The sequence below is a fragment of the Eleutherodactylus coqui genome, chromosome 4 (genome assembly GCF_035609145.1).
Source record: "Eleutherodactylus coqui strain aEleCoq1 chromosome 4, aEleCoq1.hap1, whole genome shotgun sequence".
NCBI classification, from domain to species: Eukaryota; Metazoa; Chordata; class Amphibia; order Anura; family Eleutherodactylidae; genus Eleutherodactylus; species Eleutherodactylus coqui.
In genome coordinates, this window is record NC_089840.1 from 38,186,460 (window position 1) to 38,213,425 (window position 26,966).

At 49.3% G+C, this 26,966-nt stretch overlaps 1 protein-coding gene across 3 annotated transcripts in view; it reads right to left on the bottom strand.

The window, feature by feature from the left end:
- LOC136625233 (uncharacterized) overlaps nt 1-26,966 on the bottom strand; it is a 187,265-nt gene that overhangs the window by 106,416 nt on the left and 53,883 nt on the right. For 2 of the 3 annotated variants that reach the window (XR_010792518.1, XM_066599277.1), the window contains exons 2-3: nt 5,316-5,642; nt 4,781-5,044 (exon numbers count right to left, since the gene is read on the bottom strand). The exons of the other annotated variant lie outside the window; for it this stretch is intronic. Coding sequence is in view for 1 of the 2 variants with exons in the window: in XM_066599277.1 (XP_066455374.1) it covers nt 4,781-5,044; nt 5,316-5,642 (591 nt within the window). In the remaining variant the exon portion in view is untranslated. The remainder of the gene's footprint in view (nt 1-4,780; nt 5,045-5,315; nt 5,643-26,966) is intronic. 3 annotated transcript variants of the gene reach the window in all.

Consider the following 26,966-nt stretch of genomic DNA (forward strand, 5'->3'; position numbering starts at 1 on the left):
CCTCTGGGCGTCAGGGACTCCACACACCCCCTTACCTGGAAATATTTCAGCCAAGTCCCCGGTGGGGGTCTAGTTTCTTCATAAAAGTCTCTTAGAGGTCTCACTCCCGTTTGTGTGACTATGTCTCTTACTCGTGGTATAGGAGAGCTAGGCAAGGACAGGACAGGGTCTCCTCCTTCAAAGGCTGACGATTGTATTTTTTAATGGTGCTATTTAATGTACCATATAATGTACTGAAAGGCTTTAAAAAAAACTCTAAGTGGAGAAAAATGGAAAAAAATGAGATTCCGCCATCTTTCGGTGCGTCTTGTTTCTACGGTGCGCAAACTGCAACAAAAATGGCATGATAACCTTATTTTAGGGGTCACTACGATACCAAACGTACAGTTGTTTTTGTTGTACTACTTTTTATTTTTTAATTATTTTCTGCCGCCATCTTCTGCGCGCAATAACTTTTTTATTTTTTTGTCATTGCAAGGTGACCAAAAAGGTGCATTTATGGCGTATATTTTTTTCTGACAACGTTCATCATGCGGGGTAAATAATCTGTTACTTGGATAGATTGAACTTTTACAAATACAGTGATACTATATTGCATTTTTGTTTATTATTTAGATTCCTTCATTATAGATATAGCAAAAGTTTTTTGTTTTTTTTAAATAATTAGTAAAATTAGATTTTTTTCTTTTAGCCCCCAGAGGGAAAACCAGCTTGCGATACTTTGATCGCTCCTGCAGTATGATGTAATGTACTTGTGAGAATCCTTTGTTTACCAACGCCACCATCATTAAAGGCTGATTTAGACACAATTTTTTTATCAAAAATCGCTCAAAGCTATCTTTTGAGTGATAGCTGTTGTTCCTAACTGCACTGACATCATGCAGTTTTATAACAGCTGTATAACAGCCGGGCGCTCCGAGCGTGAAACAGCTGGATGCAGAAGAAAAGTGGCCCCCCTCTTGTCTTCTGCATCCCCCGCTCGGAGCACAAGGAGATCGCTCAACGTTTGAGCGATCACCTAGCGCTGTAAAAAAGCACACAATGATTATAGCTCAAAAATCGTTCAAAAGATTTTTTGAGCGAAAATCGTTGTGTCCAAACCAGGCTCTATCCTGCCTGTTTGTCACCACCGGCATCACCCAAATGTTCACACAATGTTGTCTTGAGGGACCCCAATTCTCCAACAGCTATAATGTATATACAGTTACCATGGAATGACAGCAACATATAGGGGCACCCCAGGGGCATAACTATAGGGGATACGGTTGCACCTGGGCCCAGGAGCCTTAGGGGGACCATAAGGCCACTTTTCTCCATATAGGGATCCCAGTACTATGAATAAAGCATTATATTTGGGGGCCCCGTTACAGACTTTGCATAGGGGTCCAGAAGCTTCATGTTATGCCCCTGAGGCACCCTAAAGTTCAGATACATCCACAAGTCTCAACACTCACCTGCATTATATCTATAATTGGGCAGCGTTGGGGGAGGATAGAATGACATCATGTTATGTAATGGATGACATCACACAATCTACAGAGTATGAATTCACAGTACAGTAAAATTCCATTAAGCTCAGAATGCAACTTACCCCTTTGGTCTGCACTCTTCTGTCAACATAAAAGGCTTACCTAGTAGCATCCACAGGTATCAGCAGCTAAGTGGGCTGTTGTAGTTAGCTGGAAGTTCCCAATGATTCCCTTTCTCAAGCACTTCACTAAATTTAAAGGGGTTTCACCATCACGGTATTAGTGTACCTTGACGCCACCAGAAGCTAGGGGTTTGACAGGAGGAACGCCCCTGTCACATCCCCAGCTCCTGATAGGGTGAAGTCTGCAAGGAAATGCTGCCATGTTTGCCCTGTTAAATGGCAGTATGTTACTTGTAATAATGTTAGCCTACCAAGTAAAGTCACCCTCACTGTAAGCCTGCAGGGGCTGGCAAAAAGCATGCCGACACTACAGCCCTCCGTGTGACCGCAGCAGCCGTCCTCCCTTCCGTGTGTAGCCTCTCGTCATACTGACCGCAGCAGCCGTCGGCCGTTGCATCTGTGTGCTGTGATGTCGGTGCCGGGCGCCGCCTCTGTGCTCGGTCATCGGCGGTCCCACGCTGCCATAGGATCTGGAGCCTCGTACTGTGAGGTCTGACGGCTGACAGCTGCCTGCTCCGTCACCGCCGCTGATCCCCCGCTCACAACTCCGAAGTCTTCAAAGTGTATGACAGCTGCCGGCTGCCTGGTTCCTCGCCGCCGCGCCCCCGCTCACAGCTCCGCTTCTGGGTGGCCGCGCCGCTAAAGGTGCTTAACGCCATTTTGCAGTCTCTTCCAGCTGCGAGCAACGCTCCTTCGCAAGTAAGGCTTAGTGGGCTTCCAGCACCTACAGGACGACCGGCTATGCAGCCAATCACGTTCAGGGGGCGTCATCCCGCTGTCACTTTTGACTCCACCAGGAATTCCTGGTGGCGTCAAGATACACTAATACCCACCATCACTGCACAACCCCTCTGTCCTTCCTGGTTGCTGCTTACCAGGACATGTGACTGCTGCAGTCAGTTACTGGCTGTCGAGGGTCACTGCTGTGCCAGTGATTGGCTGCAGTAATTACATGTCCTGGTCAGCAGCAACCAGGAAGGACAGAGCGGTTGTGAAGTGATGGGAAAACTCCTTTTCAGAGATTAAATGCTTCGAGAAGTTGACCATCATTTTTGAAAACAAGTTGCCCAGGTTCGAGGCCATGTGGCCGGAGTTGAACTCCTCATTGATCTAACTATATTATACCCGGGCTATACAATCCATGTGACCTTTGTAAAAGTTCTTTGTTAAATCGTTCAAATAATTCCCTGATTTATGACAATTAGTTTCTACTAAGTTGTTCTCCAGTGTAACCCGACTTCCATGTTCGGTTCTTCTCCTTTCACTATTCCCTCTACCAGGGATTACATGCTGTATTCCAGTATCTTCAACTGTGAAATGAAAGTATAGTCAATAGCTCCCAAGATTTGGGACTTAACTACCTTTGAAAATTCAATGAAAGTTCAAAATATAAAATTCTATTAATCTGACACAAAATGAACCAAAATTAGTCCCTTGGGCATTGCAAGGTGTGAAGTAGGGATGCAAAAAAGCTAGTAAAATGGCCACAAATCAGCCAGTCATATGAATAGATTACTAAAGTTTTCCTTTAACCCCTTGAGTGGCACGCCCGGAAAATTTCCGGGACGAGCTCCACTGCTCATAGCAACATAGCCCGGAAGATTTCCGGGCTATGTATCACTATGAGAGCTGCAGAGCACACTGTCCCAAGCTGTGACAGTGTGCTCTGCCTGCACAGACCCACACAGAGCAGTGCAAAGGCTTTGAAAAACCAGCAGAAGATATTGCCGACATGTCGGCAATGTCCTGCTTTGTTTACAAGTTGCCATAGAGACCATCGGCTTGTCAGAAGCAAGCCGATGGTCTCTGTGGCAGGGAGAGCTGGTTGTTAGCTGTCAGAGGACAGCTAGGTACCAGCTCTTACAGCAGAGATCAGAGAAAACCTCCGATCTCTGCTGTGTTAACCCTTTACATGCTGCAGTCTATGTGACTGCAGCATGTAAAGGGCTGTCACCATCGGACCCCCGGAATGTGATCAGGGGTCCTGATGGGTCCCTGTGGAAGTCCCCTAAAGGGACAAAAAAAAAATTTTAAAAATTAAAAAAAAAAAGTAAAAAATTATTAAAAAAATAATAAAAACACTTGTCTCCCTTTACTTTGTAAAAAATCAAAAATACAATCACACATGTGGTATCTGTGTGCGTCGTAATGACCCAGAGAAGGAAGTTAATACATTATTTAACCCCTTAATGACATGGCCCCTTTTTTCTTTTTTTTCCCCAATTCTTTTTTTCCTCCCCCCTGTTTAAAAAATCACAACTTGTCCCGCAAAAAACAAGCCCTCATATGGCCATGTCAATGGAAAAATGAAAAAGTTATGGCTCTTGAGACGCAACTGCAAAACTAGTTGAAATTCAATGATTAGACCATTTTAAAAAACCTGCCCTGGTGGGCACGACAGGGTGATAGGAAACCCGCCACTCAAGGGGTTAAATGGATGATATTTAAAGTCAGCAAATATAGCGCATTTTGGGACAATACATCCCCTTCATCATTTAAACTGAGTTAAAGGTCAGCACAGCTGGGCGCCGCCAAGGGGAGGAAGCGTTATGCCGAAGTGTTGTTGGCTGGAGTGAGAAATCGCTCATTAGTTGCTTCATTTAAGTTCATTAAAACAAAGCGACAGTATAATACCCAGTAATACCCTCTTACCTGTAATCTCCAGTACATGGGGTATAGAAGGTGTGAGGTCAGTATAATGCCCAGTAATACCCCCTTACCTGTAATCTCTACTACATGGGGTATAGAAGGTGTGAGGGCAGTATAATACCCCAGTAATACCCTCTTACCTGTAATCTCCAGTACATTGGGTATAGAAGGTGTGAGGTCAGTATAATACCCAGTAATACCCTCTTACCTGTAATCTCCAGTGCATGGGGTATAGAAGGTGTGAGGTCAGTATAATACCCAGTAATACCCTCTTACCTGTAATCTCCAGTACATGGGGTATAGAAGGTGTCAGGTCAGTACAATACCCAGTAATACCCTCTTACCTGTAATCTCCAGTACATGGGGTATAGAAGGTGTAAGGTTAGTATAATACCCAGTAATACCCTCTTACCTGTAATCTCCAGTACATGGGGTATAGAAGGTGTAAGGTTAGTATAATACCCAGGAATACCCTCTTACCTGTAATCTCCAGCAGGTATTCCCGGGTCTCCTCACTGACTGGGTTGGTGATCCAGACACGGAGTCTCCTCCCGACATCTTCTCTCTGGGCACTCGGGATAATCAGCGTCCCATTGTCATATATCAGCCAGTATCTGTGGGGGAGAGACCCTCCATCCACCTCCCAGGTCACAGCCGCCTCCTCTCCAGAGAAGTGGACGCTCACAGCAATGTCCTGACCGAGCCGGCTGGAGTTACTGGTTATGTTGGAGATGAGAACTGGATCTGGAATATCGGTCGGTGACCATCAGTGTTGTGACATCAGCATAGACATGAATCTAGGTGCTGTATAGAGTGCTAGCTCTGCTGTGATTATCAGACCCCAGTACCTGCACCCTATACTGACCATCAGTCATGTGATCTGCAGCCCCCTCCCCATATATAATCACCAGTGACTACTGATCCTGTGTTATCGGCCTCTATTACAGGAGGACAGAATTCAGGTTTCCCATAGAGGACAATAGAGAAATGTCTCCTGTGATCCACCAGCTCTTACCTAGTACAGTGATGGCTGTAGAGTTCCAGAAGCCTCGCGAACGGTTGTGACGCCAGACAACATACTCACAGGAGTCGTCCTTCCTGGCATCTGTCAGCCTCCAGCACCCGCTGCTTGTGTTTAGGTGGAGTCTGTAGCCAAAGTGATTATGGGACCACATATTATCACACCACAACTCCAGTAGTTTAGTGTCTCCAGCTCCACATTCTCTGTACAGATCCAGGATACTTTCTTCATCAGTACATTTCATGCTGCAGTCAGTGATGTCTGATCCTCTCTGCACATAGACTGATGAGACGGATGACAGGATCTGGATGATGATGACAACTGTGAAGACACAAATATGGAGACAAGTGTCAATGAAGCAGAGTTCTTTGGCTCTGGAGACATCCTTGTACATTCCCTCCAGGCTGCACTGAATTTGTTCATTGCTAAACTGTGGTTACAGCAAAATAATAAAAACAAAAGTAGTTTAACTTTATAAATTAGTAAAAGGATCCAAAAATGAGAAAATTCCAACTGTTTGTGTCCGCACTCTGATCAAGAAGTGGAAGAATGATGGGGTCTGGTATAACCAGTTAGATGAAGCAAGAGAGATCTCACACACAACTGCCAGGAGAATGCAAAGAAAATGTACTGGCCCTAAGTTTGGGGTCCCTCCAGCACCTCAGAATACGTTTTATGTTTGTCTTGTATTACTGTCTTAACTGTGGAATGCATCAGATTTATGTGTATCGGAGTTTGCAGACATGGAAGGGTTAATGTCTTGTGATGTCTAGTGTTGTCTGGAAAATGTATCTATCTGTTTAGCCATCTATTGGTCTGTGTGTAAATCATGAAGAGAGAGAAGTCTTAAGAAGAGTAAGGCGCAATATCCACGGGCACGCACAGATTCGCAGTGCAGAATCCCGCAGCGGTTTCCAGCCGTGCCCGCGGACATAAGGTCAAACAAGACATTTTCTAACCTGCATGGACGCAACGCATACGGGCGTGCCGGCGTCATGTTTTTTTACTTTTTAAATCTCCTGCTTTCCCGTGGATCCTCGGCACGGCCACAGTGTCAGCTGTGTCTGTGCTGCAGATGGGACGGCTTTCATTGATTTCAATGGAAGCCATCCACGTGGGAAACCACACAAAATAGAGCAGGCTGCATTTTTTCCCCCGCGCATGTGATCTCCACGCCGGGAAAAAATGACATCCACAGGTATTTAATTACCTGAGGATGCCCAATGAATGTCTATGGGCATGAACTGCAGATCATCTGCGCAGGTCACCCACACAGATTCCACAATTCAATTATGCCCGTGGACATGAGGACTTAGTTGGTGAGATCAGGGAAGAAGGAAGAGTTCAGTCAAGTTTGTGAGAGTTAGGGCTCCTGCACACTTATGTTTTTCTTGTGCGTTTTTTTTCACGCGATATCACTGTTTTTTTTCACATAATTGTCAATGGGATTTTCTAATGTTAAAAACGCATCGCAAGTTGGTGCTCCTGCGATCTTTGTGCATTGCGTTTTTATCATTAGAAAGTCCCATTGACAATCACGTGAAAAAAACGCGCAAGAAAAAGGCAAGTGTGCAGGAGCCCTTAGTCGGAGAAGTTGGTTGGTGGCTGTTGGAGACGAGAGAGAGATGGAGGAAGCGGAGAGATGGCCCGATGCTCATCTTAGAGACCAGCCTTACCAAGGACCTTCCTTCTAGCAGTTGACCGTTGAGTACATGAACGCCCAGACATGGTGGAAACATGTGGGAGTACAACTTAAGAAGCGCATGTATCTGGAGAGATAGAAACCGCCAGTGTGCGAGAAAAAAGTGAGTGTCTGGCAGGAGAGAGAGAGTTTTGCCGGGAGAAAGATCCTACAGATAACTAAGACTGTGGATATACAATGCCTCGAGAATCCTCACTGCTTCAGCACTGTACAAGGTGTTTTTTTGTGCAAGGACTGTTTTATTGTTACTATATCAAGCGTTTAAGTATACATGGTCAATTGTCAGCAGCACATTGCTCACCCATACAGGGCCGGACAGGTGTTCTGCAGAGCCAAAAAAGGTCTGGATCCAAAGCAGACCAAAGTTATAGCAAATCCAAAGAATGGTAAAGATGGCAGCAGTATAGGTGCAAATAAACAACCTTTATTCCTCCCAGCGCAAAAAGACGACATTTCGACTCAGTGGAGTCTTTATCAAGCGTACAATATACACCAACACTCAACATTTATATAGAACATGCATCAAACAATTAACCTACCACAATCCATGTTGTGGTCACAATTAACATAAAAAAGTCACCTCCATTTATTATATCATCATGGTGGGTTCCAGTGTTCCTTGGAGTATCCTGGGCCGACTTCCGGTGCGCAGCGCGCATGTCCGTATCCCATCATGCCATAGTTTGTCTCCTGATCCCGCGTTAGTATGTTCGCCGCGTCATGATACCGATGATGCTCAGCGCATGCGCATAGGGACTCCGAAAGTGGGGTAGTCCCCCAGTGCGGCCGTCATCTCAAGCGCCGCCTCCCTGCATGTGTCATACCCAGTCCGTGCTCAGCGCTCATCACAGTTGTCAGTATTTATTGGTAATCGGTCAGAGTTATACAGCGCACGCGCAAAAGAACATTCATTATTGCAAATACCTATCAGAGACATCTTGTGGCGCAACATAACATAATACCAAGAGCGAAGGATCAAGAAAGACATCTGTTATATGTAAATGGCTATACGCAGCAGACTATAATGTTACCATAAACCATCTTACGGCTCCAGGTTCTCTGTATATTAATTGGCAAATACAATCTTACTATCCGTAGATGGAAGTTGTTAAATCGGTATATCATGTTAGACATATAACCAACTGGAAAGATGTCAACTAACCTTTAAAGGTTAAATCAATCCTTACGGTGCTGTGCTAGCATAAAAGAGATAGCTACATCACTAACGCCTCTGAATATATACCACCCCGAAGGGTATTGGTAGATTGTCACAAATTACTATCAAAACAGCACATCATTGCAAAAAAACTACATTCTTTATTTATTTTTCACTGTAGCAAGTAAGTCCAAATTGTATTTAGAGAAACCTTGTCACTGTTTGGACCCTAAAACGTAACTTTAAGGCCTCCTTCCCACGAACGTGACGGGCTCCGCCGCGTAATATTCCGCAGTGAAGCCCGTCACGGCGCCCCCCAGAGACCCCATACTTACCAGCAGAAGATAGCGTGAAGACGCTTCCCCGCCCACTGCCGTCGCGTCATGTGACACGCCCACCCGGCCGGCCGTGTCACGTGACGCGCCGGTCGCGTCATATGACGCGCGGCGGTAGGCGGGGAAGCGTTTTTTCACGCTATCTTCCGCTGGTTGCAGCGGGAGATAGCGTGAACGGACGGCTTCCATTGACTGCAATGGAAGCCGTCAGCGCGTACACCCGCAGCAAATAGAACATGCTGCGGGTGAGGACGGGAGATTTCACGGTGCGTAATTCCGCGGTGGAATTACGCATCGTGAGCATTGCGCTATTAGGTTCAATAGAATCTAATAGCAGCGGGCAACGCAGCGGATTTTTGCCGCAGATTTACGCCGCGTAAATCCGTTCGTGGGAAGGAGGCCTTAATAGTATTTTTTTTTTTAATTGCCTACCATCAGGGCAGTTGGGCTTGTTGCTGCTCTTTCTTTTCCTCCTTTTATTTTATTTATCCTTGTGCTGCTAGTACTTATCGATATTGCTGCAGGATCCTTGTGCCACTATAAAATCCTGTGGCTATCAGGAATCCTGCAACACGAGCAATATAGACTATCATTTACTACTAGTAGACAAGATTGAAAAATTAGAGGAGCTAGACTCAAAACAATAAGGGTTCTATCAACACTACTACTCATGTTCATTATTGGGGGCATTGTTAGAATTAGAATAGCGTTAATATCAATCTAATAAGATTAGACATTTGAAGGAGTCTTCTTTTGCAACACTACTTATTTAGATACGTTATCCCCTGAAATAAACTGACTATTTATTATTAAAATAGTTCTGGGGCTGACGTGTCCAATAGTGACTAACAGATATTGATGCTGACCTTATCTAAATCTTGCTAGTGGGTGTTACCATACAGCGAATTCTCATCCCTCCTTACAGATATACTTGGTCTAGCATAATATGAAATCTGTATTCGTCACCACCCTTCATTAATCTGTTGACTGAAGGATAACCCGGGGAAAATGATAAATATATACCAATGAGGCACGTTTAAAGAGCATATAGGTCCCTGAGGAACTCCAACGTTGAGCGAAACGTGTCGGACCGGAATAAGATCTATTTCACGACTCAGAATTCAATTATTCGAAGCCGTGATACAATCATTCCTCCTTACTCATCCCTATTAGCGGAGCGCGCATGCACACCCGCTAGTCCCAACACCTCCTAACAGTCCGGTTGGAACGGCCGGTGGGGGACAATTTATCAATAGGACCACCCAGCTTCTCACATCCCAATAATGCGCCCCTCTCAGACTCTGGTAACAGCAGCGCCTATTGTCATTCAATAGCTGAGAGCTGCACCTGATTGGTCCTTGCGCTGAGTCAATCAGAGGCATCACTCACTCACCCATTCATGAATTCATGAATGGGTGAGTGAGAGCTGCCTCTGATTGGTGAGGGCTGTGACCAATCAGAGGCAGCCCATTCAGCAGGCGGGGATTTTAAATCCCCGCCTGCTGAATACTACACAGAGCAGTTCAGGAGAACAGCCGGCTTGCCGCGGCTGAACTCCGGCTACAGGGACAAGGTGAATATATATATTTTTTTTATTTTTACACATTTTGGGATGATTTTCAGGGAAGGGCTTATATTTTTAAGCCCTTCCCGAAAATTCATCCCGCGCCCACCGCCAGCCCATTGCTTTCAATGGAGCCGGCTGTATTGCCGGCTCCATTGAATTGCAATGGGTTGGACAGCACTCCTTTGATCGGGGCCTTTTCACCGAAAACACTGCTAGCTGCAGATTTTTCGGGCGATTTTTTGGCCCCGGTCACGCGATTTGTGGATGCGCATCCGTCATGCGATCCGCAAATCGCGGCAAAAAACGCCTAAATGACACAATACATTTTTTTTAAAGGTTTTTCCACTTTTCTGCAATAAAAACCCTTTTTTTGGGAAATCTTTTTTTTCTAAAATCGCTACCATTGGGGGTACATACGACTTTTTTGATCACTTTTATTGCGTTTTTAGGGAGGCCAAATGCTAAAAATTAGAATTGTGCCTCAAACTTTTAGCGTTGTTTTTAATGTTACGGACGCGACAATACCAAATATGTGGGATTTTTATTTTTTTTTACCTTTTTTAATACTAATATGAGAAAAAGCATAAGGGTTTTTTTTACATTTTTCTTTTCTGTTCATTTTTATTATCTTTTTCTTTTTTTTTTTTTTTTTACACTATTTGTCTGAGTGACTTAAAGAACAGCATCACAGGCTAGGGCAATGGCAACCAGCCAGGCTCTCCGCGATTATATCGTGAGAGCCCAGTGACGTCACAGAGGGAGCGCGCTCCCTCTGTGAACCCTTCCCATGCCGTGATCTACATAGATCGTGGCAGGGAAGGGGTTAACAGCGGGGGGCGCATTTCAGATGCACCACCGCTGTTCCAGAGGAAGGCCGGCTATAACTGACAGCCGGCTCCTGCTGCAGGATAGTGCGAGACCATAATTGATCCCCAGGACATAAGTTGCGCCTTGTTGCGGGAAGTACCCCGCTGCCAGGATGTAAACTTACGCCCTGGAGGGGGAAAGGGTTAACAGTAGAGATGAGCGAACGCGTTCGTCCGAGCTTGATATTCGTGCGAATATTAGGGTGTTCGGGATGTTCGTTATTCGTAACGAACACCATGCGGTGTTCTGGTTACTTTCACTTACTTCCCTGAGACGTTTGCGCGCTTTTCTGGCCAATTGAAAGACAGGGAAGGCATTACAACTTCCCCCTGTGACGTTCAAGCCCTATACCACCCCCCTGCTGTGAGTGGCTGGGAAGATCAGGTGTCACCCGAACATAAAAGTCGGCCCCTCCCGCGGCTCGCCTCAGATGCCTGGTGAGTTAGATGAGGGACAGTGCTGTTTGTACTGGAGCTGCTGTAGGGAAAGAATTGGTAGTTAGTGTAGGCTTCAAGACCCCCCAAAGGTCCTTATTAGGGCCACTGATAGCTGTGTGTTGGCTGCTGTTAGCAGTGGCAAATTTTTTTTTTCTCAAAATCGGCAGTGCAGAGCATTGCACCCGGCATTAGGGACAGAAGTGCTGCATAGGCAGGGAGAGTGTTAGGAGTGAGTGTAGCCTTCGAGAACCTCAACGGTCCTTTCTAGGGCCATATTTAACCGTGTGCAGTACTCTCCAGGCTGCTGTTAGCTGTGCTGCATTTTTTTTTGCTTCTCAAAATCGCCTCTGCAGAGCATTGCACCCTCCATTGATACTACAGGGACAGAATTGTATAGGCAGGGCCACAACACAGTTGTTATTCATTGAATATACGCAGTGCTGCCTTTTGGTGCCAAAAAACGGAAAATAATTAAATTTGTCCTGCCTCTGTCCGTCCTAACGCCGGTGGACACGTGTGAGCTGCGTCTGCAACCTGTAAAAATCAGACGCACCCAGCTACGTTTTACTGCTGGCTTCGCCATTTGCTTTCCTTAATTGGGAAAAAAATACCTGCTCTGCCAGAGTTATAATAACTCTGCTACCCTCACGTTCTGTGACACATAAGCAGGGACACAGCACAGTTATTAAACTTCTCATGTTCATTGAATATACGCAGTGCTGCCTTTTGGTGGAAAAAAACTGAAAACAAATCTATTTGTCCAGCCTCTGTCCGTCCTAAGGGCGGTGGACACGTGTGAGCTGCGTGAACAACATTGCTAAATCAGACGCACCCAGCTACGCTTTACTGCTGGCTTCGCCATTTGCTTTCCTTAATTGGGAAAAAAATACCTGCTCTGCCAGAGTTATAATAACTCTGCTACCCTCACGTTCTGTGACACATTAGCAGGGACACAGCACAGTTATTAAACTTAGATTATTCATTCACTAGAGGCAGTGGGGCCTTTCGTTTTACAAAAAGGGCAAAAATTATATTTGGCCTGCAGTCTTGCGCCAATTTATTTCCTGCCTGTGAAATCAAATCACTGGTAATACAGCATGCTGAGGGGTAGGGGTAGGCCTAGAGGACGTGGACGCGGCCGAGGACGCGGAGGGCCAAGTCAGGGTGTGGGCACAGGCCGAGCTCCTGATCCCGGTGTGTCGCAGCCGACTGCTGCGCGATTAGGAGAGAGGCACGTTTCTGGCGTCCCCACATTCATCGCCCAATTAATGGGTCCACGCGGGAGACGGTTATTAGAAAATGAGCAGTGTGAGCAGGTCCTGTCGTGGATGGCAGAAAGTGCTTCGAGCAACCTATCGTCAACACGCAGTTCTGCGCCGTCCACTGCTACAAATCCGAATCCTCTGTCTGCTGCTCCTCCTTCCTCCCAGCCTCCTCACTCCACTACAATGACACCTGCTCAGGAGCGGGAACACTCCCAGGAACTGTTCTCGGGCCCCTGCTCAGATTGGGCAGCAGCGGTTCCTCTCCCACCAGAGGAGTTTATAGTCACTGATGCCCAACCATTGGAAAGTTCCCGGGGTCCGGGGGATGAGGCTGGGGACTTCCGCCAACTGTCTCAACAACTTTCTGTGGGTGAGGAGGACGATGACGATCAGACACAGTTGTCTTGCAGTGAGGTAGTAGTAAGGGCAGTAAGTCCGAGGGAGCAGCGCACAGAGGATTCGGAGGAAGAGCAGCAGGACGATGAGGTGACTGACCCCACCTGGTGTGCAACGCTTACTCAGGAGGACAGGTCTTCAGAGGGGGAGTCAAGGGCATCAGCAGGGCAGGTTGCAAGAGGCAGTGCGGTGGCCAGGGCCAGGGGTAGAGGCAGGGCCAGACCGAATAATCCACCAAGTGTTTCCCAAAGCGCCCCCTCGCGCCATGCCACCCTGCAGAGGCCGAGGTGCTCTAAGGTCTGGCAGTTTTTCACAGAGACGCCTGACGACCGACGAACAGTGGTGTGCAACCTTTGTTGCGCAAAGCTCAGCCGGGGAGCCAACACCAACAGCCTCACCACCACCACCATGCGCAGACATATGATGGCCAAGCACCCCACAAGGTGGGACGAAGGCCGTTCAGCGCCTCCGGTTTGCACCCCTGCCTCTCCCCCTGTGCCCCAACCTGCCACTGAGATGCAACCCCCCTCTCAGGACACAGGCACTACCGCCTCATGGCCTGCACCCACACCCTCATCTCCGCTGTCCTCGGCCCCATCCAGCAGTGTAGTTCAGCGCACCGTCCAGCCGTCGCTTGCGCAAGTGTTCGAGCGCAAGCGCAAGTACGCCGCCACGCACCCGCACGCTCAAACGTTAACCGTCCGCATCGCAAAATTCATCAGCCTTGAGATGCTGCCGTATAGGGTTGTGGAAACGGAGTCTTTCAAAAGTATCATGGAGGCGGCGGCCCCGCGCTACTCAGTTCCCAGTCGCCACTACTTTTCCCGATGTGCCGTCCCAGCCCTGCACGACCACGTCTCCCGCAACATTGTACGCGCCCTCACCAACGCGGTTACTGCCACGGTCCACTTAACTACGGACACGTGGACAAGCACAGGCGGGCAGGGCCACTACATCTCCCTGACGGCACATTGGGTGAATTTAGTGGAGGCTGGGACAGAGTCAGAGCCTGGGACCGCTCACGTCCTACCCACCCCCAGAATTGCAGGCCCCAGCTCGGTGCTGGTATCTGCGGAGGTGTATGCTTCCTCCACTAAAGCACCCTCCTCCTCCTCCTCCTCTGTCTCGCAATCAAGATGTGTTAGCAGCAGCATGTCGCCAGCAGTCGGTGTCGCGCGGTGTGGCAGCACAGCGGTGGGCAAGCGTCAGCAGGCCGTGCTGAAACTACTCAGCTTAGGCGATAAGAGGCACACGGCCCACGAACTGCTGCAGGGTCTGACACAGCAGACCGACCGCTGGCTTGCGCCGCTGAGCCTCCAACCGGGCATGGTCGTGTGTGAAAACGGCCGTAACCTGGTGGCGGCTCTGCAGCTCGGCAGCCTCACGCACGTGCCATGCCTGGCCCACGTCTTTAATTTGGTGGTTCAGCGCTTTCTGAAAAGCTACCCACGCTTGTCAGACCTGCTCGTAAAGGCGCGCCGGCTCTGCGCACATTTCCGCAAGTCCCACACGGACGCTGCCACCCTGCGCACCCTGCAACATCACTTTAAGCTGCCAGTGCACCGACTGCTGTGCGACGTGCCCACACGGTGGAACTCTACGCTCCACATGTTGGCCAGGCTCTATGAACAACGGAGAGCTATAGTCGAATACCAACTCCAACATGGGCGGCGCAGTGGGAGTCAGCCTCCTCAATTCCTTTCAGAAGAGTGGGCCTGGTTGGCAGACATCTGCCATGTCCTTGGTAATTTTGAGGAGTCTACCCAGGTGGTGAGCGGCGATGCTACAATCATTAGCGTCACCATTCCTCTGCTATGCATCTTGAGAAATTCCCTGCAAACCATAAAGGCAGCTGCTTTGCGCTCGGAAACGGGGGCGGGGGAAGACAGTATGCCGCTGGATAGTCAGGGCACCCTCCTGTCTATTTCTCAGCGCGTACAGGAGGAGGAGGAGGAGCATGAGGAGGATGAGGAGGAGGGGGAAGAGACAGCTTGGGCCGCTGCTGACGGTACACCGGCTGATTGCCTGTCATCCTTTCAGCGTGTATGGCCTGAGGAGGAGGAGGAGGAGGAGGAGGAGGAGGATCCTGAAAGTGATCTTCCTAGTGAGGACAGCCATGTGTTGCGTACTGGTACCCTGGCACACATGGCTGACTTCATGTTAGGATGCCTTTCTCGTGACCCTCGCGTTGCACGCATTCTGGCCACGACGGATTACTGGGTGTACACACTGCTCGATCCACGGTATAAGGAGAACCTGCCCACTCTGATTCCCGAAGAGGAAAGGGGTTCGAGAGTGTTGCTATACCACAGGACCCTTGCGGACAAGCTGATGGTAAAATTCCCAGCCGACAGCGCTAGTGGCAGAAGGCGCAGTACCGAGGGCAAGGTAGCAGGGGATGTGCGTAGATCGAGCAGCATGTACATCCCAGGCAGTGCAACAGTCTTTAAGGGCCTGGCCAGCTTTATGGCTCCCCACCAAGACTGTGTCACCGCTCCCCAGTCACGGCTGAGTCGGCGGGAGCACTGTAAAAGGATGGTGAGGGAGTACGTAGCGGATCGCACGACCATCCTTGGTGACGCCTCTGCCCCCTACAACTACTGGGTGTCGAAGCTGGACACGTGGCCTGAACTCGCGCTGTATGCCCTGGAGGTGCTTGCTTGTCCTGTGGCTAGCGTCTTGTCGGAAAGGGTGTTTAGTGCGGCTGGGGGAATCATCACAGATAAGCGTAGCCGCTTGTCAACCGACAGTGCCGACAGGCTAACACTCATCAAGATGAACAAAGGCTGGATTTCCCCAGACTTCTGTTCTCCACCAGCGGACAGCAGCGATACGTAAGCAATACGTAGGCTGCACCCGCGGATGGAAGCTACGTTCTCTCTCACCATCCAAAACGGGGACATTTCTGCTTCATTAATCTGTGTCTAATATTCCTCCTCCTCCTCCTGCTCCTCCTCCTGAAACCTCACGTAATCACGCTGAACGGGCAATTTTTCTTAGGGCCACAAGGCTCACTCAAATAATTTTTCTGAACAATTTTTATAAGTTTCAATGCGCTTAAAAGCGTTGGAACTTTAACTTGAACCAATTTTTCCTTACACTGGGCTGCCTCCAGGCCTAGTTACCACTTAAGCCACATTAACCAAAGCGATTAATGGGTTTCACCTGCCCTCTTGGCTGGCCATGGCCAATTTTTGGGATGTACATTAGTACTGTTGATACAGCAATTTTTGTGGGCCCTCGCCTACAGTGTAATCAAATTAATTTTTAGCCCACCTGCATTACAGCTGACGTTACCTCAGCTGTGTTGGGCAATGCAATGGGATATTTTTGTGTACCGCCGGTGGGTTCCAGGGAGCCACCCATGCTGTAGGTGCACACGGAGTTTTTAATACATCTGTACACTTCTAAAGAACCCCAGTCTGACTGGGGCATGCAGTGTGGGCCGAAGCCCACCTGTATTACGCACGACATTACTACCTCAGCTGTGTTGGGCAATGCAATGGGATATTTCTATGTACCGCCGGTGGCTTCCTGGCACCCACCCAGGCAGTGGGTCCACAGGGAGTGTAACCTACATGTGTCCACTTGTAAAGAACCCCAGTCTGACTGGGGCATGCAGTGTGGGCCGAAGCCCACCTCTATTACGCACGACATTACTACCTCAGCTGTGTTGGGCAATGCAATGGGATATTTCTATGTACCGCCGGTGGGTTCCAGGGAGCCACCCATGCTGTAGGTGCACAGGGAGTGTAACCTACATGTGTCCACTTGTAAAGAACCCCAGTCAGACTGGGGCATGCAGTGTGGGCCAAAGCCCACCTGTATTACGCACGACATTACTACCTCAGCTGTGTTGGGCAATGCAATGGGATATTTCTATGTACCGCCGGTGGCTTCCTGGCACCCACCCAGGCAGTGGGTCCACAGGGAGTGTAACCTACATGTGTCCACTTGTAAAGAACCCCAGTCAGACTGGGGCATGCAGTGTGGGCCAAAGCCCACCTGTATTACGCACGACATTACTACCTCAGCTGTGTTGGGCAATGCAATGGGATATTTCTATGTACCGCCGGTGGCTTCCTGGCACCCACCCAGGCAGTGGGTCCACAGGGAGTGTAACCTACATGTGTCCACTTGTAAAGAACCCCAGTCAGACTGGGGCATGCAGTGTGGGCCGAAGCCCACCTGTATTACGCACGACATTACTACCTCAGCTGTGTTGGGCAATGCAATGGGATATTTCTATGTACCGCCGGTGGGTTCCAGGGAGCCACCCATGCTGTAGGTGCACACAGAGTTTTTAATACATCTGTACACTTCTAAAGAACCCCAGTCTGACTGGGGCATGCAGTGTGGGCCGAAGCCCACCTGTATTACGCACGACATTACTACCTCAGCTGTGTTGGGCAATGCAATGGGATATTTTTATGTACAGCCGGTGGGTTCCAGGGAGCCACCCATGCTGTCAGTCCACAGGGACTTCACAATAGGGAGTTGTACCTGCCTGTGTCTATGAATTAAAAAACGCGGTCTGACTGGGGCATGCAGACACCTTGACAGAATGAATAGTGTGTGGCACATAGGTTCCCCATTGCTATGCCTACGTGTGCAGCTCCTGATGGCGGTGGCACAGGATTCTATTTCTCATTGCTTCTGTACAGCATTGTGGGCTATCGCCCCGCCCCTTTTAAAGAGGGTCGCTGCCTAGCCGTGCCAACCCTCTGCAGTGTGTGCCTGCGGTTCCTCCTCATGGCAGACGCACTTCTAAATAGACATGAGTGTGGCGTGGCATGAGGGCAGCTGAAGGCTGCGCAGGGACACTTTGGTGTGCGCTGTGGGGGGGGGGAAGGGGGGCGGTTGGTCAGCATGTAACCCAGCAGAAGTGGCAGCGGAGTGTCATGCAGGCAGTGATTGTGCTTTGTTGTAGCTAGTGTGGTGCTTAGCAAAGGTATGCCATGCTAATGAGGGCTTTTCAGAAGTAAAAGTTGTTGGGAGGGGGGGGGGGCCCACTCTTGCCGGTATTGTGGCTTAATAGTGGGACCTGTGAACTTGAGATGCAGCCCAACATGTAGCCCCTCGCCTGCCCTATCCGTTTCTGTGTCATTCCCATCACTTTCTTGAATTGCCCAGATTTTCACACATGAAAACCTTAGCGAGCATCGGCGAAATACAAAAATGCTCTGGTCGCCCATTGACTTCAATGGGGTTCGTTGTTCGAAACGAACCCTCGAACATCGCGGGAAGTTCGTTCCGAATAACGAACACCCGAACATTTTGGTGTTCGCTCATCTCTAGTTAACAGTCAAGTTTCAAGATTGGGCCGGGATACAATAAGAGAGGACTACTTCAAAAGTTGTCTGCCAGATGTGTTTTCTCTTCTCTCTCCCCCCAATCCATATCACAACAAATTGCGCTTGCTACATATTAATGTGACTGTAATGCTTTCAGTTGAATGTTTATTACACTGCTGTAAAATCTGAAAATCTCAAATAAAAATCACAGTAATAAAAAAATAAAAATACTGTAGTTTAAAAAATAAAATAAAATTCAGTAAGAGGCCGCCTGCAGACGGCCGGGTTGTATCCTGCTGTGAGAATTCTCACAGCGGGATCTGACCCGCGTCCCTGCAGTAAACAGTGCGGCTCACCTGCTTCCGTGTCCGCTCTGCTCTGTGATGTGCCGGCTGCCAGTCAGCCGACGCAGTGCAAAGTGGTCATGTAGGGAGTAACGTTTCTGTGCGGGCCTCTGCGAGACCCACACAGAAATAGAACATGCCGCGATTTGTTTTGCACATATGTTTTTGTGCGGCGAACTTGCGGCTGTGTGCATAGGATTGCGTTTTGTAATTCAATCCTATACAGGCGGGCAGGGGCGGAAATTCTGCGGGAAATCCCAGCGTCGTGTGCAGGGGGCCATAGGCCATCTACACATGGAAGGTTCGGATTCCGACAGCGGATCCTGGCCCTGGCCGTAGCCGGTGACCCCACATACCCCTAGTTTTCTTCTGTGGTGCATATGGTTCGGCCATCGCACATGTGCAGTGCAGATTTCCCCGCACTGTCGCTAGTCGGAACGGCTGCGGGTCAGACAGAGTCGGCATGAAAATGGAGCATGCTGCGATTGTTCCTCCGTGAGCAGAAATTGCAATTGATTTCCGCTCGTGTGCAGGAAGCAGCAGATCTCCATAAGCAGTAATGGGTGGTATTTGCTGTGGATTCATGGAGAGGACGCCGGTCGCAGATTTCGCAGCAAATATTCACCATAAACAACCCCTTTTTTGCACACTTTCCCCTCTCTGCTGATAAAAATAATTTTAAAAAAACACACATTTGGTATCCTTGCATCCGTAACGACCGGTACAATGACTCACTACTTATCCTGCAAGGAAAACAAAATTACAAAAAAACAGCCAAAATATTTATTTGGTTAATTTTTCCTTATTTTGTTCAAATTTCTATAAGGCTGGATTCAGATGACCGTATATCAGCCGGGTTTTCAGGCCGAGCCGATATACGGTGTCTCTCTCTGCAGGGGGGGAGGCTGGAAGAGTCGGGAGCAGTGCTCTGAGCTCCCGCCCCCTCTCTGCCTCCTCTCCGCCCCTCTGCACTAAGCATTCAATTAGGGGTTAAAACACAGCTGTTTTTCATTTAGTAATTAAGAATTAGGTTTTTAAGGATTGTCAGAATATTTGTTATGTAGAGGTGAGCAAGGATCCGCTAGAACCGAAACGCGTGCTCTATTGTCTGTGAAGAGCACGTTTATTGAATAAAGCAGGAAGAATTTTCTCACATTAGCCGTACTCCTGTCTATGAAATTCATTTATTGTGAGACAGTCAAAGCAACCGGATGGCTAAATGAAGGCTTGTGAGTATACCTGCCGACAGGAACCGGGTAGCAGTGCAGCAACTAAGGTGGGACAAAACAAACTTTTACTCTTTCAAACTATGTGACGCCCCCCCCCCCCCCACCACAGGGACAAGCCTGGACAAGCCTGTGTGACGCCCCCCCCCCCCCCCCCCCCACAGGGACAAGCCTGTGTGACGGCACCCCCCGCCCCCAGGGACAAGCCTGTGTGACGGCAACCCCCCCCCACAGGGACAAGCCTGTGTGATGGCACCCCCCCCACAGGGACAAGCCTGTGTGACTGCACCCCCCCCACAGGGACAAGCCTGTGTGACGGCACCCCCCCTCCCCACAGGGACAAACCTGTGTGTCGGCACCCCCCCCCCACAGGGACAAGTCTGTGTGATGGCCCCCCCACAAGGACAAGTCTGTGTGACGGTCCTCCCCCCCCCCACACACAAGGACTAGTCTGTGTGATGGCTCCCCCCCCACAGGGACAAGTCTGTGTGATGCCCCCCCCCCCCCCCACAGGGACAAGTCTGTGTGATGCCCCCCCCCACAGGGACAAGTCTGTGTGATCCCCCCCCACAGGGACAAGTCTGTGTGATGGCACCCCCCCACCCCCCCACAGGGACAAGTCTGTGTGACAGCACCCCGACCAGCCCACTGACAGCCTTCCCCTTGCAGGCACCCGACCAGCACACTGACAGGTCAACCCCCGAAGGCACTCCGACTAGCACACTGACAGACCCCCTCCCCCCATAGGCACCCGACCATCACACTGACAGCCCCCACCCCTGCAGGCACCCGACAATCACACCGACAGCACCCCTGCAGGCACCCGACCATCACACTGACAGCACCCCCATAGACACCCGACCAGCACACTGACAGCACCCCAGCAGACACCCAACCAGCACACTGACAGCACCCCAGCAGACACCCAACCAGCACACTGACAGCACCCCCGCAGACACCCGACCAGCACACTAACAGTGCCCCCGAGCAGGCAGCCGACCAGCACACTGACAGCCCCCCTCCACCCGGCAGACACCCGACCAACACACTGACAGCCCCCCTTCTCCCCCTGCAGGCACCCGACCAGCACACTGACAGCCCCCCTTCTCCCCCTGCAGGCACCTGACCAGCACACTGACAGCCCCCCTTCTCCCCCTGCAGGCACCCGACCAGCACACTGACAGCCCCCCTTCTCCCCCTGCAGGCACCCGACCAGCACACTGACAGCCCCCCTTCTCCCCTGCAGGCACCCGACCAGCACACTGACAGCCACCCTTCTCCCCCTGCGCACTGACAGCCACCCTTCTCCCCCTGCAGGCACCTGACCAGCACACTGACAGCCCCCCTTCTCCCCCTGCAGGCACCCGACCAACACACTGACGGCCCCGTCTCCCCCTGCAGGCACCCGACCAGCACACTGACGGCCCCTCCACCCACCACCCGCTGGCACTCGACCAGCCCACTGACGGCCCCCCCTTTCCCCTGCAGGCACCCAACCAGCACACTGACAGCCCCCCTCCCCCACCCCGCAGGCACCCGACCAGCACACTGACACCCCCCCTCCCAACCAGCACACTGACAGCCCCCTCTTCCCCCCGCAGGCACCCGACCAGCCCACTGACGGCCCCCCCTTCCCCCTGCAGGCACCCAACCAGCCCACTGACGGCCCCTCCTCCCCCCGCAGACACCCGACCAGCACACTGACAGCCCCCCTCCCCCACCCCGCAGGCACCTGACCAGCACACTGACACCCCCCCTCCCGACCAGCACACTGACAGCCCCCCCTCCCCCCACCCCCGCAGACACCCGACCAGCACATTGACAGCCCCCCTCCCCCACCCCGCAGGCACCCGACCAGCACACTGACACCCCCCCTCCCAACCAGCACACTGACAGCCCCCTCTTCCCCCCGCAGGCACCCGACCAGCCCACTGACGGCCCCCCTTCCCCCTGCAGGCACCCAACCAGCACACTGACAGCCCCCCTCCCCCACCCCGCAGGCACCCGACCAGCACACTGACACCCCCCCTCCCAACCAGCACACTGACAGCCCCCTCTTCCCCCCGCAGGCACCCGACCAGCCCACTGACGGCCCCCCCTTCCCCCTGCAGGCACCCAACCAGCCCACTGACGGCCCCTCCTTCCCCCGCAGACACCCGACCAGCACACTGACAGCCCCCCTCCCCCACCCCGCAGGCACCTGACCAGCACACTGACACCCCCCCCTCCCGACCAGCACACTGACAGCCCCCCCTCCCCCCACCCCCGCAGACACCCGACCAGCACATTGACAGACACCCCCCTCGCAGCCACTCTGACCAGCACACTGACCCCCCCCTTACACTCACCCTCCGCCTCTTGGACAGCTGGACACTTGTAATCCTCACCGCAGCAGACCTGGACTGAAGAGAGCTACTGGGCATGCGTGAAGAATACCAGGCTCGTCCACAGACCGAGGATCTCTACTGCGCATGTACGACTACTGGAGAAGCGGGCTGGAAGAAATAGTCGTATCCAGGGACGTCAGGATCGTCAACACAGGGGGAGGGGGGCACCCTTGTAGGAGAGTAAATAACTTCTGCATGGCCAATTTACAATGCACAATGTATATTACAAAGTGCATTGTAATGACCATACAGAATTGGTTTGAAAGCTCACTATAACATCATGTATTTTTGTTAGCCATTAAAAGGTATCATATCTACAAGATTACTTGGTTTGTCTTAGTGAGAACAATCACGGTAAGTCTCACTTCAGTAACTGGAGAAATATTTGAGGAGTTTCTGAGAGACGCCATTGAAGATTACCTCAAGAACAACGGAATAACTCCTCACCAACATGGTTTCATGAAGGGTCGATCATGTCAGACCAATCTGATCAGCTTCTACGATGAAGTAAGCTCTAGGCTGGACCTGGGAGAGTCTATTGATCTCGTATATCTGGATTTCTCTAAAACATTTGACACCATGCCGCATAATAGGCTGATGTATAAAATGAGACAGCTCGGATTGGGTGAAAGCGCGTGTATCTAGGTAAAAAACTGGCACAGAGATAGTAAGCAGAGGGTGGTAATAAATGGTTCGTACTCAGATTAGGCCACCCTCGCTAGCGGGGTGCCACAGGGTTCAGTATTGGACCCCATTCTGTTCAATATATTTATCAACGACCTGATAGAGGGGCTGCACAGCAAAATATCAATATTTGCAGACGATACAAAATTATGCAAGACAATTAATACAAAGGAGGACAATATGCAGCTACAAATGGACCTAGATAAGCTGGGGGCTTGGGCAGAAAAATGGCAAATGAAGTTCAATATTGATAAATGTAAGGTTATGCACATGGGCAGGAGAAACGGATGTCACCAATATACACTAAATGGGGTACTGCTAGGGAAAAGTGAGATGGAAAAGGACCTGGGGTACTAGTGGATTGTAGACTAAACTGGAGTAACCAATGCCAGTCAGCTGCTGCAAAAGCTAATAAAGTCTTGGGGTGTATTAAAAGAGGTATAGGGGCGAGGGACGAGAACATTATCCTTCCATTATATAAGGCACTTGTCAGGCCTCACATGGAATACTGTGTACAGTTCTGGACACCGGTGCCCAGGAAAGATGTTACAGTGCTGGAGGGGGTTCAAAGAAGGGCAACTAAACTAATACATGGAATGAAGGGACTGGAATACCCAGAGAGGCACCAAAACTGGGATTATTTACCCTGGAAAAAAGACGGCTAAGGGGCGATCAAATAACTATGTATAAATACATGAGGGGACAATACAGGGATCTCTCCCAGGATCTGTTTATACCAAGGACTACGACAGTAACAAGAGGACATCCGCTACGTCTAGAAGAAAGCAGGTTTCATCACCAACACAGAAAAGGGGTCTTTACTGTAAGAGCAGTGAGACTGTGGAACTCTCTGCCTGAGGATGTGGTGATGGCAAAATCCATAGAGGAGTTTAAGAGGGACTAGACGCCTTTCTAGAGTGGAAGGATATTACAGGATATAAATTCTAGGTAACTAGCGCATTTTGCGTGGGAACAGGATAGGATTTGGATTAAACGCATTGTGGAATGAGCATCTTTTAGAGCACCGCCTGGACCAGATGTGCAACAAATTTCTGGAATGAGGTTATCCTGGGAAACTAATTAATGATATATGTTCCAGAGCACAGGCTACTCCATGTGATGTTGGTGTAGGTGACTCTAAACAAACTGAACAAACTAATAAAAACAGAGACCGTATTCCATTTGTATTGACCTATGGAGTTCATGGTGGTCAGGTCTCTTGTATTTTAAGGAAGCACTGGCGTATTTTGAACCAGTGTTGCCCTACTACACCAGCATTTGAGGTGCCCCCCCTCATTGCATATCGCAGAGGCCCCAATTTTCGGGATAAGCTAGTAAGAACCTCGAAGTGCCTAAGCCATATTGAAACAGGCAACTTTTATTCCATCTAAAAAAGGCTGCTTCCCCTGTATGTGGTGCGCCTGTTGTAGCAACCTGATTAGGGGCAATACATTTACGCACCCTAGAACAGGTCACATGTATCATATTAATAAGAGGTTCTCCTGTTTATCCACATCTGTGATCCACATGATCACCTGTCCGTGTGGACTAATATATATTGGTGAAACTATGATGGAAGATAGAGTAAAGATAGCCAAACACAAAAGTACTATAAGAACTAAGAATCTAGACGTACCGGTGGCTAAACACATTTTAGAAGCTGTCCATACAGTCAGCCAGCTGTACTTCCGAATCATACAATGGATCTTCGATTTGGATTCCATGTACCCACGGGGTTTAAATCTGGAATACACTCCAGCCTCTATTCTATAAATATGATCTACCTGTGAGCGCTACGATGCGCAATTTTTCATAACAATGTATCTTACTAATGCTTTGGTAGATAATGAGCGGCATGATGATATTGGTCTCATATACAGTATACATTCCATGTAACAGTAGTTTTGAGTGGTTAGGTCAGGTTAGGGGATATTTTAGATTTATGTTTGTGGTTTTTAGTGTTTGTATAATTGTACTGCTATGTATATTGACCACCTTTTGTCTTGTCTCCTCTTGGCAGGTGGTTTTTCTCTTTCTGGGTACATTTGATTTGCAATTCTCTGTCTATACATGGTCGCGTGTGCTGGCCATGTCTACATTCGTGATGTGAATAGGCTTATTTGATTTATGGATGCGCTGCTCGCAGTAATCAAGGAATCATCATTTTTTGTTGTGGTTTTAGATGTACTTTTTCTAATATTATAATATTTTTGTATGTGGGATGCCGGATGCCGAGCGCTTTTTTTTTTTTTCTCTCTCTCTCTCTCGCCTGCCTGCCTGCCAGCCAGACAAAAATTTTATCAATGAGGCACGTCACAGTGGGGATGAGCCAAAAACTGGGGCGGGTCGAACATGGATTGATGCTCGTTCGAGTAATAAGCACCATCGAGTACGCTAATACTCGAACGAACAGCAAGCTCGGCAGAGTCCGTTCGCTCAACTCTACTAATAAAGTTTTGATACTTATTATGCTATATAATTAGTTACTGTTTTATTTAACTTTCTGAGAGATTACGCAAGATTCTATTATGAACGTATGTTTTGTGATGACCATATAGAATGACGGTTTCCTAGACCACACATGGGGTAGTTATACCCTATATACTTATTAATAACAGTGGTTTCAGTGAGTTATAATAGCACTTTACATGTAACGGGTCGTTATGTTATCACTTTCTGCCAACCTTTTTCGGCATCATTATACATATATAATCTGCATCTTTTCTATCTCTTGGGTGCGTGATCCAGCTTGCTTACTCACGAGTGTGGTGTGGGTGAGAAATCATATATGCATTTGTATATCTCTATATATATACACACCACTTGGAGTTTTAATTAATCTTTTTATATATATATGATCTACAGCGACTTGGTCTTGCACCTATGAGATTGAATGGCAAATACTGAGAGATACATAATGGTCCTTTGGTAATCATTAGAGATGAGAGAACCTACTCGTTTTGAGTAATTACTCGATCGAGCACCGCGATTTTCGAGTACTTCTGTACTCGGGTGAAAAGATTCAGGGGGCGCCGGGGGGCGGGGGGAGGCGTGGCGGCGCGGGGGGGTAGCAGCGGGGAACAGGGGGGAGCCCTCTCTCCCTCTCCCCCCCACTCCCCGCTGCAACCCCCCACTCACCCACGGCGCCCCCCGAATCTTTTTGCCCGAGTACGGAAGTACTCGAAAATCGCGGCGCTCGGGCGAAAAAGGGGCGTGGCCGAGTAGGTTCGCTCATCTCTAGTAATTATACTTGGGTATATTGTTAATCACAGGACTATTCAGCTCACCTCATAATGCCCCTTCCTACCATCAAGGCCGGAGGCTATATCTCTCTCTGTCCATGCATACTCCAGTTCAGCAGTCATATCAATGAAGTTATCTCTGTTAGGCAACTGCAGTGTTATTGTCCTCTTGATACAGACTTAGCTTCACCCGGGGCCTTACAATTTATGCACTAGGAGTCTGTCTATTGCTCCATAATATATCTGAACCAACTATCTTTGGTTATCAATGGAGAATAATCACAATTATGTACAGACAGAAGCTACGTTAATAAATAGCCCACAGGTTGGGTGTTTGTCTATAGCAGCACATTTCTATTAGACCTAATAACCCTATTAGGCACTCGCAGTGCTATTGTTTCTGGACATAGCCTGAATTTCACCCTGTGCTTTACCAGCTATGCACCAGGTGTCTGTCTATTGCTCTATAATATACCTGAACTGACTGCTTCAGGGTCATCAATGGAGCATTATTATAATTATCTATAGACTGAAGCTGTGTTTAATAATAACTCACAAGTTGGGTACCTGTCTGTAGTAACTGATACTAGTCATTTATTGAGCAACAAAGCACCTCTACCCTGTGCATCACAATCTATGCGCTGGTTATGCATCCATTGCTCCATATATATGTGACTGGACAGGTCTATGGTTGTGAATGTGAGCTGCAACACAGCTGGTTGTGAATGTGAGCTGCAACACAG